The sequence below is a fragment of the Cladophialophora psammophila genome (genome assembly GCF_000585535.1).
Source record: "Cladophialophora psammophila CBS 110553 chromosome Unknown aczJe-supercont1.12, whole genome shotgun sequence".
NCBI classification, from domain to species: Eukaryota; Fungi; Ascomycota; class Eurotiomycetes; order Chaetothyriales; family Herpotrichiellaceae; genus Cladophialophora; species Cladophialophora psammophila.
In genome coordinates this window covers 815,260-830,736 of record NW_006912933.1, presented here as the reverse complement: position 1 = coordinate 830,736, position 15,477 = coordinate 815,260, and the positions used below count along the sequence as shown (strand labels likewise).

At 52.3% G+C, this 15,477-nt stretch overlaps 6 protein-coding genes across 6 annotated transcripts; 3 read left to right on the top strand and 3 right to left on the bottom strand.

The window, feature by feature from the left end:
* Positions 1-121: 121 nt before the first annotated feature.
* Positions 122-1,624, bottom strand: A1O5_07982 (uncharacterized protein; the record flags this gene model as incomplete). The annotated part of the gene is made up of 2 exons (XM_007748567.1): positions 122-1,117; positions 1,169-1,624. 2 exons carry the CDS (start codon positions 1,622-1,624, stop codon positions 122-124), a joined length of 1,452 nt encoding a protein of 483 aa, XP_007746757.1.
* A 412-nt stretch (positions 1,625-2,036) lies between these two features.
* On the bottom strand, positions 2,037-3,500 carry A1O5_07981 (dihydropteroate synthase; the record flags this gene model as incomplete). The annotated part of the gene is made up of 2 exons (XM_007748566.1): positions 2,037-3,039; positions 3,085-3,500. The coding sequence occupies 2 exons, from the start codon at positions 3,498-3,500 to the stop codon at positions 2,037-2,039; spliced, it is 1,419 nt and encodes a 472-aa protein (XP_007746756.1).
* A 1,034-nt stretch (positions 3,501-4,534) lies between these two features.
* On the top strand, positions 4,535-6,012 carry A1O5_07980 (oxidoreductase; the record flags this gene model as incomplete). Its single annotated transcript, XM_007748565.1, has 7 exons — positions 4,535-4,681; positions 4,737-4,864; positions 4,917-4,987; positions 5,049-5,116; positions 5,173-5,265; positions 5,325-5,696; positions 5,812-6,012. 7 exons carry the CDS (start codon positions 4,535-4,537, stop codon positions 6,010-6,012), a joined length of 1,080 nt encoding a protein of 359 aa, XP_007746755.1.
* Positions 6,013-6,740: 728 nt separating this feature from the next.
* On the bottom strand, positions 6,741-6,926 carry A1O5_07979 (uncharacterized protein; the record flags this gene model as incomplete). Its single annotated transcript, XM_007748564.1, has 1 exon — positions 6,741-6,926. The coding sequence occupies one exon, from the start codon at positions 6,924-6,926 to the stop codon at positions 6,741-6,743; it is 186 nt and encodes a 61-aa protein (XP_007746754.1).
* Positions 6,927-8,268: 1,342 nt separating this feature from the next.
* On the top strand, positions 8,269-9,230 carry A1O5_07978 (uncharacterized protein; the record flags this gene model as incomplete). Its single annotated transcript, XM_007748563.1, has 2 exons — positions 8,269-8,632; positions 8,680-9,230. The coding sequence occupies 2 exons, from the start codon at positions 8,269-8,271 to the stop codon at positions 9,228-9,230; spliced, it is 915 nt and encodes a 304-aa protein (XP_007746753.1).
* A 536-nt stretch (positions 9,231-9,766) lies between these two features.
* A1O5_07977 (eukaryotic translation initiation factor 3 subunit G) lies at positions 9,767-10,817 on the top strand (the record flags this gene model as incomplete). The annotated part of the gene is made up of 3 exons (XM_007748562.1): positions 9,767-9,783; positions 9,858-10,518; positions 10,593-10,817. 3 exons carry the CDS (start codon positions 9,767-9,769, stop codon positions 10,815-10,817), a joined length of 903 nt encoding a protein of 300 aa, XP_007746752.1.
* Positions 10,818-15,477: the final 4,660 nt, after the last annotated feature.

Sequence of the window (15,477 nt, the reverse complement as noted above, 5' to 3'; positions counted from 1 at the left end):
AAGCAATAATATTTATTGAAAGTCTCAACACTGTTTTCTAAGCATAAAGTAAAAAGAATGGAATTTTTTAATCCATAGCTTGCGCCCGCTGCTTCACCTTGCCTTTGTCATCTGAAAGACTCTATCTCTCCCTCAGTTCCGCTTTCTTCCTCAGCATCCTCGGCGGTCCCCCAACAAACAGGAAGCTCAACATGGCCGTAATGCCCGCAGTGCATGCAACCACCACGTTCATGTTGGCATACCCTATGCTATCTCTCAGCGACCCGCTCAGGACCGGTCCAATCGTTAATCCCGCAGAAAACACCAGGGAGTTGAATCCGTAAAGCTGGGCATACGGTCCGTGCTGACCGAAGAGGCCCGGGTTAGCCTTGTCGTATTTTTGTACGACGTCCGAGGCCTCGACGATGGACGGGGAGCCGATTATTGCAAGGCCGACTCCGTTGAGAGCGAGGAGGGCGCAGTATAAGACGACGTTGGTAGTGCGGTTGGGGGCGATTTGTGAGGAGGGTAGGCGGAGTAGTATCAGGGTTGGGACGAGGTAGGCGAAGCCCAGGACCGCGGCTGGTTTTGTGCCGTATTTGTCCACCGCCCAGCCCGCTACGGGGCCGAGCAGGAGGTATGGAAGGTCAAGGCCGATGAAGAGGAGGCCGGCTTGTAACGAATCGAAATCGAACAGTGTCTGGGCTTCGGTGGGGATAGTTGCGTCGAACGTGGCGAGTAAGGCCGCTTGGACGAACGCAACAAGAAGAGCAACGAGAAGCCGGGGGTCGGATAGGCAATAGAGGATGGGCAGCGTTCGGACCAGCCTGTTTTGACCTTCTGGGATGCGGTAGTTACCTTCCCCGTTTTTGGGCAACAGAGGTTCCTCTTCACTGCGACCGTCTCCGCTATCCATTCCTTCCTCTCGGTCTTCGGCATCACCAGGGCCGAGTGTTTCTACCGGGGGTCTGTCGTATTTCACCGCGACTTTCTTTTCGATAACCAGGATTCGCATGATAAAGTCGACGCCGAGAAATGCTGCACCCAACCCAAAGACCCCCCCATAGCCAGTCTTGCGGTACAGGACTCCTCCTAGAACAGGGGCTGCCAGTTCGCCAACCGATATGAAAGAGAAAATCTATGGCCCGTATGAGACCCAATTTGCCAGCAGCTCAGCCATAACACTCACCGATCCAATTACTTTGCCAAGGTTCCGGGGTCCTACAGTGTCCAGCACCATGGCTAGACCCACGGTCCAGACAACGGCGGCACTGGTGCCTTGGAGAACTCTGGCGACAACGAGCGTTGAGATGTTCTTACTGAGAGCCAGCATGATAGTGGCGGCGAGTAAGGCAGCAAGGCCACAAAGGAAGGGCGTTCGTCGGGCATTAGTTCGGTCGGCGATGATCCCAACGGGTATGGAGAAGACGACGCTAGCGCCAGCATATGCGGCCAGAAGCCCAGACACGTAGGATTGGATTTTATTCTCAGGGAGGTTTATACGCTCTTGGAGCATGAACGGCAGTACAGGGACAACAAGCCCATAGAGAAAGAGGTCGGTGAATAAACCGATGGCAACTGTGGAGATGATAAACAGAGTGTTGGCTCGCCAGCGGAGGCCGATGGGTGGATTGTCAGAAGGCATGTTGTGGAATTATGCTGAAGTGAGCGTGTCTGGGCACGGTTTGCTGGATAATGTGGATGGTTAAGAACATATTCCAACATGAAGGAGGGATAACAGAAGACTGATGGTTGTCCTTCGAGGTGTGATTTGAAAGGCACATGTTTGGCAGTGATTCGTACCTGCATGAAGTTCCACTGTCACCAATCGAGGCAGGTATCTATGACCTCATAACTGTTCACAGGTCAAGAACCTCCGAGGCTGCCACAGCCTTGTCACAGTCAGCGTCACTGAGTTCCACATTACATCCTGTGCACCTATCGTGGTGATCAAGACAGCGCGTAATGCTCAAAGGACCAAGTCAGGGCCCGACTGACCTCACGCATGGTGACGGTCGCAATTGGTTTCTGGAATTTGCATCTGCAGGTCTGTCACTTCAAGGGCGTCGATAGATAGCATCGGCCATCTTGGTGACTTGGACCATTTCGCGAACGTCGTGTATTCGGACAATATCGGCGCCGCCTTCGATACTTGCGGTGACAGCGGCAGCAGTACCATAGCTCCGTTTCGAAGCGTCCGACACATCAGTAACGTTGCCAATGAAGCCTTTACGGCTTGGGCCCATAAGCCAAGGGAAATTTCTTAGCACCGGAGAATACTCCGTCCGCTCTCGCAGTTGTGCAAGACTTCGAAGAAGTTCAAGGTTCTGTTGCTGGTTCTTTGCAAAGCCCAGCCCGGGATCGAGGATGACCCGCCACGGGCTAATCCCTCCGGCTAGGGCAGCTCGAACGCGCTCACAAAGTTCTCGGGCTACTCCGCTGATGACCCCATCCGGGTAATCGGTGAGTGTGGTCATTGTGTGAGGATCTCCTCTCATATGCATAAGAACAATGGTCTTCCCCAGCTCTGCAACAGTCGGCAGCATTCGAGAGTCTAACAGACCTGCGGAGACGTCATTAATGATGTCCGCGCCGGCCAAAATGGTCTCCCGGGCAACAACGGAGTGGAAAGTGTCGATGCTAATGGCGACATTTTCCGCTTCTTTCATCTGCCTAATAAGTCGGACAATTGGGAGGATACGTTTAAGCTCCTCGTGAGGTCCAAGATAATCAGCATTAGGACGAGTGCTTTGGCCACCGATGTCGATGATGCTGGCACCCGCGGCGATAAAATTCGCAACGGTTGTCTTGATTGATTCGGCGCCTTTGGCTGTGTGAAGTCCTCCATCGGAGAAAGAGTCAGGGGTCAGGTTCAAAATGGCCATGACATGAGTCTTGCGAGATACATCGCGAGTGCGGATGAGTGGCATTTCCGGCTTTAAAACTGTGACAGGGGACATAGTAGCATCTTTCCCCGGCAGAGCCTCCAATAGTTGGCTTATTTGGCGGTATGGAGCAGTTGGTGAGAAGTCCGTCGGCAGACGTGCATCAGGCAATATGCTGGAAAAGGTCAGTTTGGGCCAGAATGATACCGCCAGGACTTACTCTGCAAGAGGTCTGAGAACGAACTCCCGCTCTAGCATCAGCATATGCGGAATATTGAGACGGGGATGCTTGAAGTGAGCTTGGTTATATAGGATGATATCAAGGTCAATTGTCCTGGGACCCTTGTCAATGAGGCGTTTTCGGCCTAGATCATTCTCGATGCTCTGCAAGATATCCAGTAATTGCAGTGGTTCAAGAGGGGTCTCGATTTGACAGACACCATTCAAGAAGGGATCCTGATCATCGTAGTACATCGGCATGGTCTCGTATAGCGAGCTCAATTTCAGGACATGGAGCTGGTTTTCCCTCATCTTGAAGAGAGCGGCCTCGATATTGGCAAGTCGATCCCCTAGATTGCTGCCGAATGCCACCACAGCTTTATTTGTAGCACCTGAAGCTAAGCTTGAGGACTTCATGTTTGCGCTGATCCGGCACAATGGCAAACCAGAAGACTTAGTCTGGGAGGGATGCTGCTGCAGATTATCACTTTTACTGTAGCTTCTTCGGGAGTCGGACAGGGTCAAGAAGGCGCATTTGTGAACATTTGATGGCCCACGGAACTGGATCCCTGGAACCCATATGTGGTTGGAGACGGTAGGCAAATTCTGTATGCGAGGAAGGCGGCCAAACGTGGCGACCGGTTTGATGGACATACGAGCTTAATGCTGGCAGTAGAGACAGATCAGGGAGATGGATCGAGGATGGGGGGCTCAGCTGTCGGTAGCAACCACCACAGCGCAACGCTCTTGACGGACAATCCGGACCCGTCTCGATTATGGTAGTGGGATTCCCATCATCGTTACTATTACCCGTTGCCAGCCTCTTTTGCATGGAGACGGCGAGGACGGACTTGGACGGAAAAACCGAATCACGTGCCCTCTCTAGGCCCAAAACGGCACCTTTACCGAGTCGAGGCCTCTCCGCATTTCGGACACGGCCTCACGTGCACCGGATAATGTACGTCTCGAAGTAAAGAAGCTCCCCCTTTGCTTCGTTCCGGCCGTATATAAGTTGAGAGCCGGAGAAGAAGACTCCACAGCCAAGACCGTCAGGTGTCTCAATGGCGAGATGTCGTATCAGGGGCGTATTCCGTGCAAATGTGGAGGAGTCGTGGGGACCGAGCAGCGAGATGGCTGAATCGGGGAGATGCCTCGGTACTTGGACGACTGTCCTTCGCATCTCTCGCATGCCATACTGCATTCGCCTTAAATCTTCTTCTTGTCCTTCAGGTTTTGATGATTACTGTGCGCCTTTCGGCTCTTCCATCTCTTAGCAAGTCTCGGGCCTGCATTGTGGGCCGATATATATCTTCCCTTTGAGCCTCCAAAACATAGTCGATTCATCTGTGCTCCTAGACGCCAACCAGATCCTTCAATCAATCCTGTCCACGATCACCCTCCCTGAACCATCTGTATCTCCCCATCTATTTGCATACACGCATTAGACCACCATGTCGTCTCCTCAGCAACTCCGAACCACGACCACCGATCTCCTGAAGATCAAGCACCCGGTCCTGTTGGCGGGCATGAACGTGGCCGCCGGCCCCAAATTGGCCGCCGCAGTTACCAATGCTGGAGGTCTTGGTGTCATTGGTGGTGTAAGAAAGAACATGGAAACCCAGACTTGTGTTGGACACGTGTTGATGTGTGCAGGTTGGATATACCCCAGATATGCTCCGGGAACAGGTCGCCGAGCTCAAAAGCCATCTCAATGACAAGAATGCTCCCTTTGGTGTCGATCTTCTCCTGCCTCAAGTCGGCGGAAATGCAAGAAAGACAAAGTGAGAGACGGTTGCAGACACACGGCCCAGGCGGTTGCTGATGGTCTTCTAGCTACGACTATACCAAGGGCAAACTCAATGAGCTGATTGATATCATCATTGACTCGGGCGCGAAGCTTTTCGGTGAGAACCGCTCACGGCTTAACTCCGGTGTGTGGTATTTGATGTTGACCATTTGAGATAGTCTCTGCCGTCGGTGTTCCGCCGAAGGAAGTTGTGGACAAGCTCCACAGAAATGGCATTCTCTACATGGTGAATCACCCAAATGCCGTCCGTTTAGATGACCTGGCTAACTTTCCCCTGCCCAGAACATGATCGGCCACGTCAAGCACGTGAAGAAATGCCTTGACCTGGGCGTCGACCTGATATGCGCTCAGGGTGGTGAAGGCGGTGGTCACACCGTAAGCATACCGTTTCCCCTCACACCTTCTTGAGCGGAAACCACTGACAGGCCCTTTAGGGTGATACACCCACCTCGGTGCTCATCCCTGCTGTCGCCAAACTATGCGCCGAAGCCCCGCCCTCCAAATTCACCGGCCAACCCGTCCAATGTATTGCGGCGGGAGGTATTTTCTGTGGCGCGTCCCTGGCATCGGCCCTGATGCTCGGTGCCTCAGCGGTTTGGGTCGGAACACGCTTCGTGCTTTCCGAGGAAGCTGGTGCACCCAAAGCACACCAGGAGGCCGTCCGAACCGCCGGCTTCGATGATAATATTCGAACTATCATTTTCACCGGACGGCCTCTACGGGTCAGAAACAATGAATACATTAAGAACTGGGAAGAGAATCGGCAAGCTGAGATCAAGGCGTTGACGGAGAAAGGCGTCATTCCGGTAAGGGTTTCCCACGTTTGTGATTTCTCTCTACTTCGCCCTCTTTCCTCATCATTTCCTCACCCGGATTTTCCGCAACGCGAATAACTGACAATCTTGGCTTTATGTTATCTAGGTCGAACACGACTTCGAGACCAAGGGTGACGACCTGTCCGATGAGGACATGGAGAACGCTCGCCCCTTCCTGATGGGCAAGGCCGCCGCGGTGGTCAATGAGAAGAAATCCGCCCGTGAAATCGTCGACGAGTTTGTCAATGACGCCGTCAAATGCTTGCAGACGGGTAATGCCTTGATTGTCTCGAAGAGCAAACTATGATCGATCGCTCCATGACTGCCCAGTGAGTGGTTTGAGGTCGGAGGTTGGGCGACGACGCTAGGAGTGTAGAGGGAGGGGTTCGTTTGTACCTATGTAGTCTGCCATTCCGGCTGGTTTCAGGCGCATGCAATGCATCATGGCGAAAATTGTTGGCGTAGTAGTGCTACTGCTGCAACAGCTCCGTGCTCTCCTCTCATGATATCTTGGTTTCCTTTTCTATCTACGTCCTCTTTCCTTGGATCCTCCCCTTCGGTGTTGCTCAGTTAGAAACCACACTGCTCGCGCGGTCTTATAGCGAAGGACAATATTCTCCTCGTACACTAGCGGAATCGAGAGAGACGAGCTTGGTAGCCTTCTAGTAAGAGGGGCGCGATTGATTGACGTGGATTCGTTCTTGATTGAATCTTGTTGGACCGAGATGCATCTCATTCATGGATTCTGCTTTTCCCCATCTCATTCGATCAGGCTAGCCACCAAGTCCTTCTACATAGCCCGCTAGCTGGCTGGCTCGTCCTCTTCAGCCAGAGAACATGGCCTCATGAGGTCTTGCTCTTCATTCCGCATCTTTGGGCTCTGTCTTGCTCCCCGCACTTGTGTTGATTTGTCCCTCTTGAACCGTGTGTGCTCGTTTTACATCTCTTTCTCCTCGACCACCTTTGTGATTTGTGTCATTGTGGTCTCTAGCATTTATCTGACATATCCAGTCAGAAGACCTCGCTCAAGTCAAATCAGTAGCTGAACATGGGCAGTAGAGGCAGGTATGAGGTGCTCAGTCTCGTCCAGAAAAACTCGGCCTCGATCTTGCCATACTGTTTGTCGAGATACCACAGAGAGAAGTCCATGCGTGCTGAGAAGAAGCCCACTCTGATTTCGTAATTCAGATAATAATGGTATTGCCCGTCCTTGCCAACCATTACTGGGGTTTCTGCGACATCAATGGCAGACAGATCAGCAGTCAGTGTCAAAAGCTCCTTTATTTCTGTTTGATGTCAGACGATCTCTTCCTGGAAATGGGGTGCCGGGTCTGAGGTGGTCATTACCTTCACAGGGACACCTGGGCACATCTTCCTCTTCCTCAGGAATAAAGGTGTACAGATTGTCAGATATGACCGAAAATGGACCGTGGGACACTGGTCTGGTCCGGTACCACTTAGTAACAAGCGGGCTTTGTTGATCAACTTCGTCACCCTACCCACACATTGGCTTTCTCGTATGTTGCTGCTTCGACCTAAAGGCAACGTAGTACTCTCTTGACAAACCAATTCATAACTTTGACTTCGTAACACCCATCGCCGGAGCTCCCTTACCTAGGTAATTCAGCAAATATTCGTCGAGTAGGACGACCCACGTACCTTGGACGACCTATGTGTTCAGAATCGTCATAGTTCCTACTACACCTAATTTCATATGCTTGGCGGGCTTGCCGTGAAGCAATGTTGAGCCATGAGTCGTCTAGCGTTGTATCATGAAGAGCCGTGAGTAATGCTCCGCACTATACAGCAGTCCAACCCTACACGGGCTGCTTGATCTCGATATCCTCGCCCATGACCCACTGAATTCAACTGCGAAGATAAGGAGTCTAGCCGAAGCCACCGACGAGGATGACTGCTCTCGCCTTCTAGGATTGTTGCAGTTGCGATGTGACAAGAGTTGGGAGAGCAGTCATGACTAGTTTGAAGAGGTCTTTTATAACGGATGCCTTGATCATGAGCTTCTGACGCTCGATTCCGCAGGAAAGACAGGTGCAGCCACTTCGACCTTCCTCCCATTTAGTAATTTTCTGCCCTGGTCGAGCAGTGGAGACACCGCGCGGCAGCCAGATGGGCAAGAACTGTTCGAACAGTCTTACGCTAGGATTAATTTCAACAACCAGGAAACATCCACGTCTGACAAACTCCCACATACTGAACTGGTCCATCCTTCCATCCTCCTATGCATCACGGGCGCGTAATGGATCAGCAGGGAAGAGATACAGAAGGACGCAAGAACGCTGATGGCGCATCAGAAAAGGACCTGCAAATGGGGATTACTGCACTCACCAGGGAGAATGAATAACTTAAGCAGGAGCTCGAAATCTAACGGGATGTGATGGCCCATCATGAGAATGTTCTAATGACACAGCAAACCGAGGCCGATGTGAGGTCCCAAAATGACGGTGTCTGGATTGCAGATCTAAAACATGAAGCGAAAAAGTTAAGACATGAGAAAGAGTATTTCTTGTAAAGCCTCGAGAGCTGCAAAGAACACATTTTCAACATGCTACCGGTGGAGGGGATGGTCGATACTCAGCTACAGGATCAATACGTGATGTTGTGCAAAACTGTTGAGTATTGTTTGGACAGCCATTTCGGTGATGCGGAAAGCATGATCGCTTCCCTTTCAAAAGTCGGACTGTCAGAAAGTCGAAGGAATTTGGTGAGTGATCATCTTCCGGAACGATTGGTACTCCTCGCCGATGGCAACCGAAACCTGGAGATTCCAATGATGCAGGGACTGGTCTGTTGTTATCTGTATGAGAAGCTGCTTAGAACGGAGAGAATCTTCCCGGGTCTCGATCAGGCCACGGAAGCATGTCTGGGAATGATCATCGATGGTATGAATTTCCTGAAGCCCGCAAAAGGTAAGAAGATCCTTTACTGCTGTCGCTTCACGACTAACCCATGAAAGACCAGACCGCTGTCCAGATGTGGCGAGTTGACCTGCAACGAACTCTCCACGCCGATGAACAGTCCAAACGACTGCGCGAAAATGAATTGCGCGAAATTGAGGCCACCATTATGCGATGTCTGCAACTGTTGAAGGGGACAGGGCTTCGCGTTCGTTCCAGAGATCTGTCGCTGTGCAGTCGATTCGTGCAAGAAGCGGGCAGTCTGGCCGAAAACATTCGGGAGTCCATGGCAGAATATGAGTTGGATTACAACTATGGACCTCTAGTGATCAACGAGGAGAGATTTAAAGATTTCACGATTGTTGATAGCCGGACCGGGTGTCCCTTGCGTTCTACGGCGGTTCCAGTTGCAGGTCCATCCAGGAGAGTTGGCGAGGTTCTATTCACCGTGTATCTTGCATTCGTGCGCAAATCGTCGGATTCCAGTAAGAAAATCGTGCTCGTCAAATCCACAATGGTGGTGGAGTTTGGCCATCCAGTTCCTCGTGGGCGAAAGAGCCATTCATCTCATGGAATGACGGAAGTGGTAGAGTCCCCATGGATTCTGTAAGTGAGGGGCTTAAATGATGTGGCTGATGTGCAGCATACGAGCGATGCGATATTCGCTGCTTGAGCAGAACTCCGAGCTCGATATGAAGCTGAAGGGCGAAGCAGGTTGGGAATTGAACACATGAAGGGCCAGGTTGGTGACTCGATTCGACTGCTGACTGCGGAGCTCTATTCGAGCAATATGTACGTAAAACTCTTACAGCAAAGCGGGGTATAGTCATGGCAATGATGAACAATACGCCATCTCGCTTGAATGCATCCTGTCCAGACGAAGGGCAGGGGCGCATGGAATCTACGAGCAGTGATCCGTACATATTTAGCCTCGCCCCTTTTATGCACTGATGTTGTCCTATCAGAGGCCTTTGGCGGCCTTGGCGGAGCTAAACTGTTTTTGGCCGAGCAGGCGCAGTGACATAAAATGGCGAGTATGTGGGATGGTTCCATGGTTTTGCCTTCCATCCTCTCCCGACTCATACTTTGACCATACTTCAGGATTTCCAAGATTCTGTTTACAGAGAGATAGAAAGCTCTACCAAGATGTCCAAAACCGCAACGTAAGTACCCTCCTCGCGTAGCGCGACGAAAGATCGAAGAACGCTTTCGCTAACCAACGATTTTTGAAATCCAGTCGCCCAGACTGGGCAGACGATGTTTCCGAGTCCGAACAGATCAACGACCCCTCGGCGCTGCCCGCCCCAGTAACGACTGTGAACAAAGATGGGACTCGCACCACTGTATTTTACCGCTTCAACGACCAGGGTCAGAAAGTGAAAGTCACACGCAAGACCCGCATCACAACGCACAAAGAAAAAGTCAACCCGGTCGTCGCTGAGCGGCGCACCTGGGACAAATTCGGCCTCGAGAAGGGCAAGCCAAAGGGCCCACAACCCGACACCACCTCCGTGGGCGAGAACATCCTCTTCAGACCGAGCCGAGACTGGAAGAACGCGCAGGCCGAAGAAGCCAAAGCGGGCGGTGGCAAAGCCGAGGAGAAGTCTCTGAAGGAGCAACTGAGAGATAAGAAGGTGAAGTGTCGAATCTGTCAGGGCGAGCATTTCACAGCGAGATGTCCATTCAAGGATACAATGGCGCCGGCGGATGATGGGACAACGCCCGTGGTGGATCCCATGGCCGAAGACGATGAATCCGGGCCCAAGCCGCAAGGTGCCCTCGGTGGTGGTGGTAGCAGCTACGTACCGCCACATCTCAGGAAAGGCGCACAGGGAGCGGGAGAGAGGATGGGCGGGAAGTACGAGAGAGACGATCTGGCTACATTGCGAGTTACGAACGTGAGTTCTCCCCCTCAACACCAATACAGCGGTCTGATCATTCTGGATTCGTGGCTAACCCACCATTCGAACAGGTTTCCGAGATGGCCGAAGAGCAGGAACTCCGCGATCTCTTCGAACGGTTCGGCCGCGTCACCAGAGTCTTCCTCGCCAAGGACAGAGATACTGGCCGTGCCAAGGGGTTTGCATTCATTTCCTTTGTCGACAGATCTGATGCCGCTAGAGCCTGCGAAAAGATGGACGGCTTTGGATACAGGCACTTGATCCTAAGAGTGGAGTTTGCGAAGAGGACGACCTAGCAGACTACGACTTTGCCAGAAGTTGAGGCGAAAGCGGTCCACGAATTGATTATAGCAACAACTGCAAATTAGCTGGCTGGCTCGGATGGGAAGTTGATGACCTTAACCCGAATTACGCAGTTCACGGTGTGAACGGGATTTGTGATTGATAGCAAAAAGAATTCATTGCATAAAATTTCAATGGTCATGACATATTTCTTGGCCTTGCATGAAAAGAAAAAAGTCCAGGTACACATCATGGACCAAGCCAGAATAGATCGGTGATAGGAGGGCTCGTTCCTGCAGCCCTCAGCCTGCACGAAGAGACCTCTTTCCCTCAAAAGAAGTATCGGTGCGATGGTGACGATTCTTTCCGCCCCCGCCGGATATGATGTGCCTGAAATAGCATCTTCCAGGCTCTATGAGTTGCTTCTTGCTTGTGTTCGGCCCTCCACCAGCAGCAACGGCAGCGGATGGAGATTTGAGAAGGACCGAAACGGGATCAGGCCCAAGGACAAGCAGCAACGGGATGGATCTAAAGCATTGGAACACAGTGTGTCCACCACTAGGCCGAAGTCGCCTTGGGAGTAGGCCAGTGAGGCCTATAGATAGGCCTATAGATAGGTTGAAACCCCGTAAACCTTGCAGACTTCCAAGCCTTGCTCCCGGGTCATGGAAAGGCAGTGCAGGGAGTGTAGAAGAAGCATGGTAACTTACCTGAAATAGCCACGACAGCAGTGGGAAAGCTCGTTTAAGCTTTTTACTGAGTTGTCTTGTGAACCCTCATGGACCGCCCGAAACAGACGGCGAGAGGTATGGGAGCTGCTTACCCGAAAGAACGGGAGCGGTGGCCATGGTGGTGACGAAGAAGGACCACAGCGACTAGGATGCCAGATGATCAAACATGGCTGACCTCTACTGAATCGACTGGTTGCATTGCGCATTGTCTGGCACGCAGGCATGGGTAATCCTTTTTTCCAACCTCCACGATGGACGCAAAGGGACCTCGCACAAACACGTCAGCTTGACCTTTCCGCCTGATCTTCCTCCTGCAAACTGAGATGTATGAGCGGTGCCGAAGCTTGATATCTCCAGGGTCCAGCGGAACCACGAGGTGAGATGTCTGGCATTTGAGGTTCAGGTCATAATGTTAATGGTTGTTATGGTTGCCAGCCAGCTGAGATCACAATAGCCCGAAGAGGGAAACTATTCCAGGGGTGATCGCCCGACGGGCCTTTGAAAAGGCGATTCCCTTCTGCTGAGGCGAACCAAGCATTTTGCTCGACACCAGTGTTTGTTTTGGACCTGCATCGGGGAAGCACGAGCCGGCGGTAACGGTTCTATGGCCTGGAAACACATTGAACGACCGATTTGGCACGGCCAACACGGCGTGGCAGCACCCGGTTTCTCTCAAGCACCATCCTAAAGAGATCGCCACCGCCATCAAGATCCTCTGAGTCAAGATGCAAAGCAAGACCGAATGCCAGCATCTGGAACTATTCCAAACCAGGGCCACCGGGGACTCCGGGCCAGACCAAGGAAGCTGCGAGTCAAGGTCAGGGAAAATCTGTTCATCTTTGTGTTGTCGACACCGTTTGGCGGACCAAGACAAGTTCAACTCGGTGACACCACTGCAGGCATCAAAGGCGAACCGGTGGTCCAAGCTGCAAAGGAGGCAGATTTGGTGCAACCTGTCAAAGCCGCGGGATTTGTCAGGACCCAACCAAGCCTCCATGGTCAAAGGGGACTCATAGGGCGAGTCCAGGTTTCAAAAAGGTAGAGGTCGGGGAAGCCGTTAAGCTTACCCAGGCGCCTCCCGAGCGGCCGTAGATAGGCGCCTTGTTGGAGATTCAAGAGAACGGAATATTTCTTCACCGACTTAGTCCAACCTGAAAGTCGGGATATGTCTCGCGGCTTACAATCCCTGGTGCATACCGAGCTCCTTTCAGTTTGCTGTGGCTGGCAGAGGAAATGGAATGTGAAGCCAACTAGAAGTTAAGCGATCACCGTGCTGAGTACAGATGGCAGGAAAGGGATGTACTGTGGAGTGATTGGCTCTTTGGTTAGGTATCAACCGATCTGTGTCTAAGCATCCTGAAGAATGACTAAGATCAAAAGAATGCAAGAAGCAAAGGGACAGGGCGTAATCCACCAAAGGGGGCATTGAGGCAGAAATGGGAGTTGATAGCTGTACCCATAAGATTAGCAGTCATGAACCATTGTCACTTAGCCGCTCGGCCTATCAGCTCATTCTGCCTCAGGGTTGAAAGGAGCCTGGGCATATCGTCAAGGTCGCCATATGGATGGCGAGGATGGAGCATGGCGGAAGAAGGGGGTGATGATGGTGGGCGTGGTGGTGAGAAGGGCCGAAGTCAGGGGATGGAGGAGAGATGGGAAGTTGGAAGATGGCGAGAGAATCGAGGCGGCAGGAAAGTCACGACTCACGACCTGCTCACCTCACCGCCCACCCACCTCGACACCTCGACACCTCGACACCTCAATTCTTTCTGCTCCTTTCTCTCTCCCCCTGACACCCACCACCATTACCACAAGCTACCGCCCTTTCTCTTTCTCCTCCTTCTCCTCCTCCTCCACCACTAGCATCATGTGCGCCTTCGTCCCAGTCTCCTGTTCAGGCTGGCAGTCTCAACTGGAGCTGTTTTTGGCTGTAGCCAGATCATCCACTCCACGCGGCTCCGCCCCTTGCTCGACTTCTAAACCCACCCCGTGTTGCATATTCCGGAAGTGCGCACGACATACTTGCAGATGACAACAGGCTGCGGGCCGCAGCAGCCTTGGTGGACGGTGGAAACAATCGCTCATCGTCCTGCGCCAATGATTCACCTTATTCCTAGCTCCACCCTACTCAATTTTGTCCTTTTTTGAGGGCATTCAATTCGAGACCCTTTCAATTCTGGTTGGAAGGGCCAGCACTGCCGACCCTTGCATTCTAGCTGGGGCCCAGATTGCTTGGAGATTCCCGAAGCTTCAGCCTGCCGGTGAGGCCACGCATCATTGCGCTCAACCCTCCCCTGGGACCATGTCGATCGAGCAACAGAGCCCTGATTCTTGTCGTCTACCCTGAACCAACCTCGAGTGAAAGAGTCCACTGGCCACGCACAATCGCAGCAGCCCACGCCTCTTTGGCCCACACGTCCAGTCGGAACATTTCCTTTTCGCCTGAGTCTTTTCGCGGAGGATAGGGATATCGGGCAGCCCTGCCCCTGCCCCGTTTCAGGTGGCCATTGGCTTGTTATCAAGTCGGCCGACGATCAGTCCGTCAACAGCCGGCTTCCCGCGCCCGATTTTCTCCAAGGCTCAGACATCTGCCTTCGATGTCAAACTCAGCACCGCTCGGTCTGTGTGAGCAATGAATCCCCCTCTGGAGCCGCTTGACCGGCTCAACTTCGCTTCATCCGGACACATCGAGTCCACTCCGCCGCCACATGACTTACTTGCCCTCTATCAAGTAATTGCAAAACAAAGCATGCTCACGGTGGGTCGGAGGGCAAGGGCGTCGTTGCCCGCTCGATACTTAACAGACAGGCGTGTTCCCAGCCACGTGCCAAAGGAACTGTTGCAGTCATAATCCCTGTGCCAACTTCCTCCTGTTTATGGCGGGCCTCAGCTGAAACCAGTCTCTGCAAGGCCTGCGCTTGAATGCATTCTTTGTTCTGCATCTCGTTTGGACCTGATTCGATTCTTCCAAATATTCCTTTATTTCGCCCTTCAAGGTAATGATTTGGTGGCCAAGCCAATGTTGTGGCGATTTTGGGCTGAAGTTGGGGCTGCTGAAGAAGGCCGCCTGCATCACAGTCGGGCGGTCTCAAGACTCAAAGGTCATGTTCTGCATGGTCATTGGCCTGTCGAATATGCAGCCTTCCTTTGAATGGTCCTTGCCAACAACGTCTGGTCGATCCCGTATTCTCACCGAATACTGGTAGCAAGTGTCAGATCTGAACGCTGCGCCGAGGGCTGAGCTAGTCATTTCTACATCCGACGAAGGCACTCCAACGCAATTCCAGCCTGCCCAACCGGGCCAGGAATTGGTCTGAGGCTTGTGTGGAACCCCCTACCTTGGTGTTGACTGCTGCATTGCGCGCTCATTTGAAGACTTCTCAACCCGTTCAATTGTCCCAAAACTCTCTTTCCCATCAGAAAGGCTCTGATGTCTCTTTCACTGAACCATTTCCGTTTCAGCCAACATATTGTGCGCCTTTTGCTCCCATCAAAACTCCCTCCCATCGCATATCGTCTGAGGACCAGTGCTTATCCTTATTGTGGACGCTCAAGTGTTTAACATCGTCGTGTATGATTTATCGCCGTCTAGCGCCTGTCCACTGTGACTGCTCGCTACGACGCGCGTTTTGAGCAGTCTCGATTCAATGCAGCTTGAGCTGGACGATCTTGAAGAGTCATCTGTACAGACACACGACCAGCTTTTGTATATTGAGGAGAAGGAAGACTAAGCCTCGAGCAGGCCGAACGTGCAGTGCGAGAACTAGAGAGATAAAAAGTAAGTTGAACATGTCCGGCGATGCGCTCGCAAGATGACTGACCAATGGCAGCACAACCGCGAAAGACGCATTTCGCTGAAAGTAGCGACTTGTCTTGGTTCTTTAGGTACGACTGCAGAAGGTGGCCTGCTCTGTTATTGCCGATACACGACCTTGACACGGAC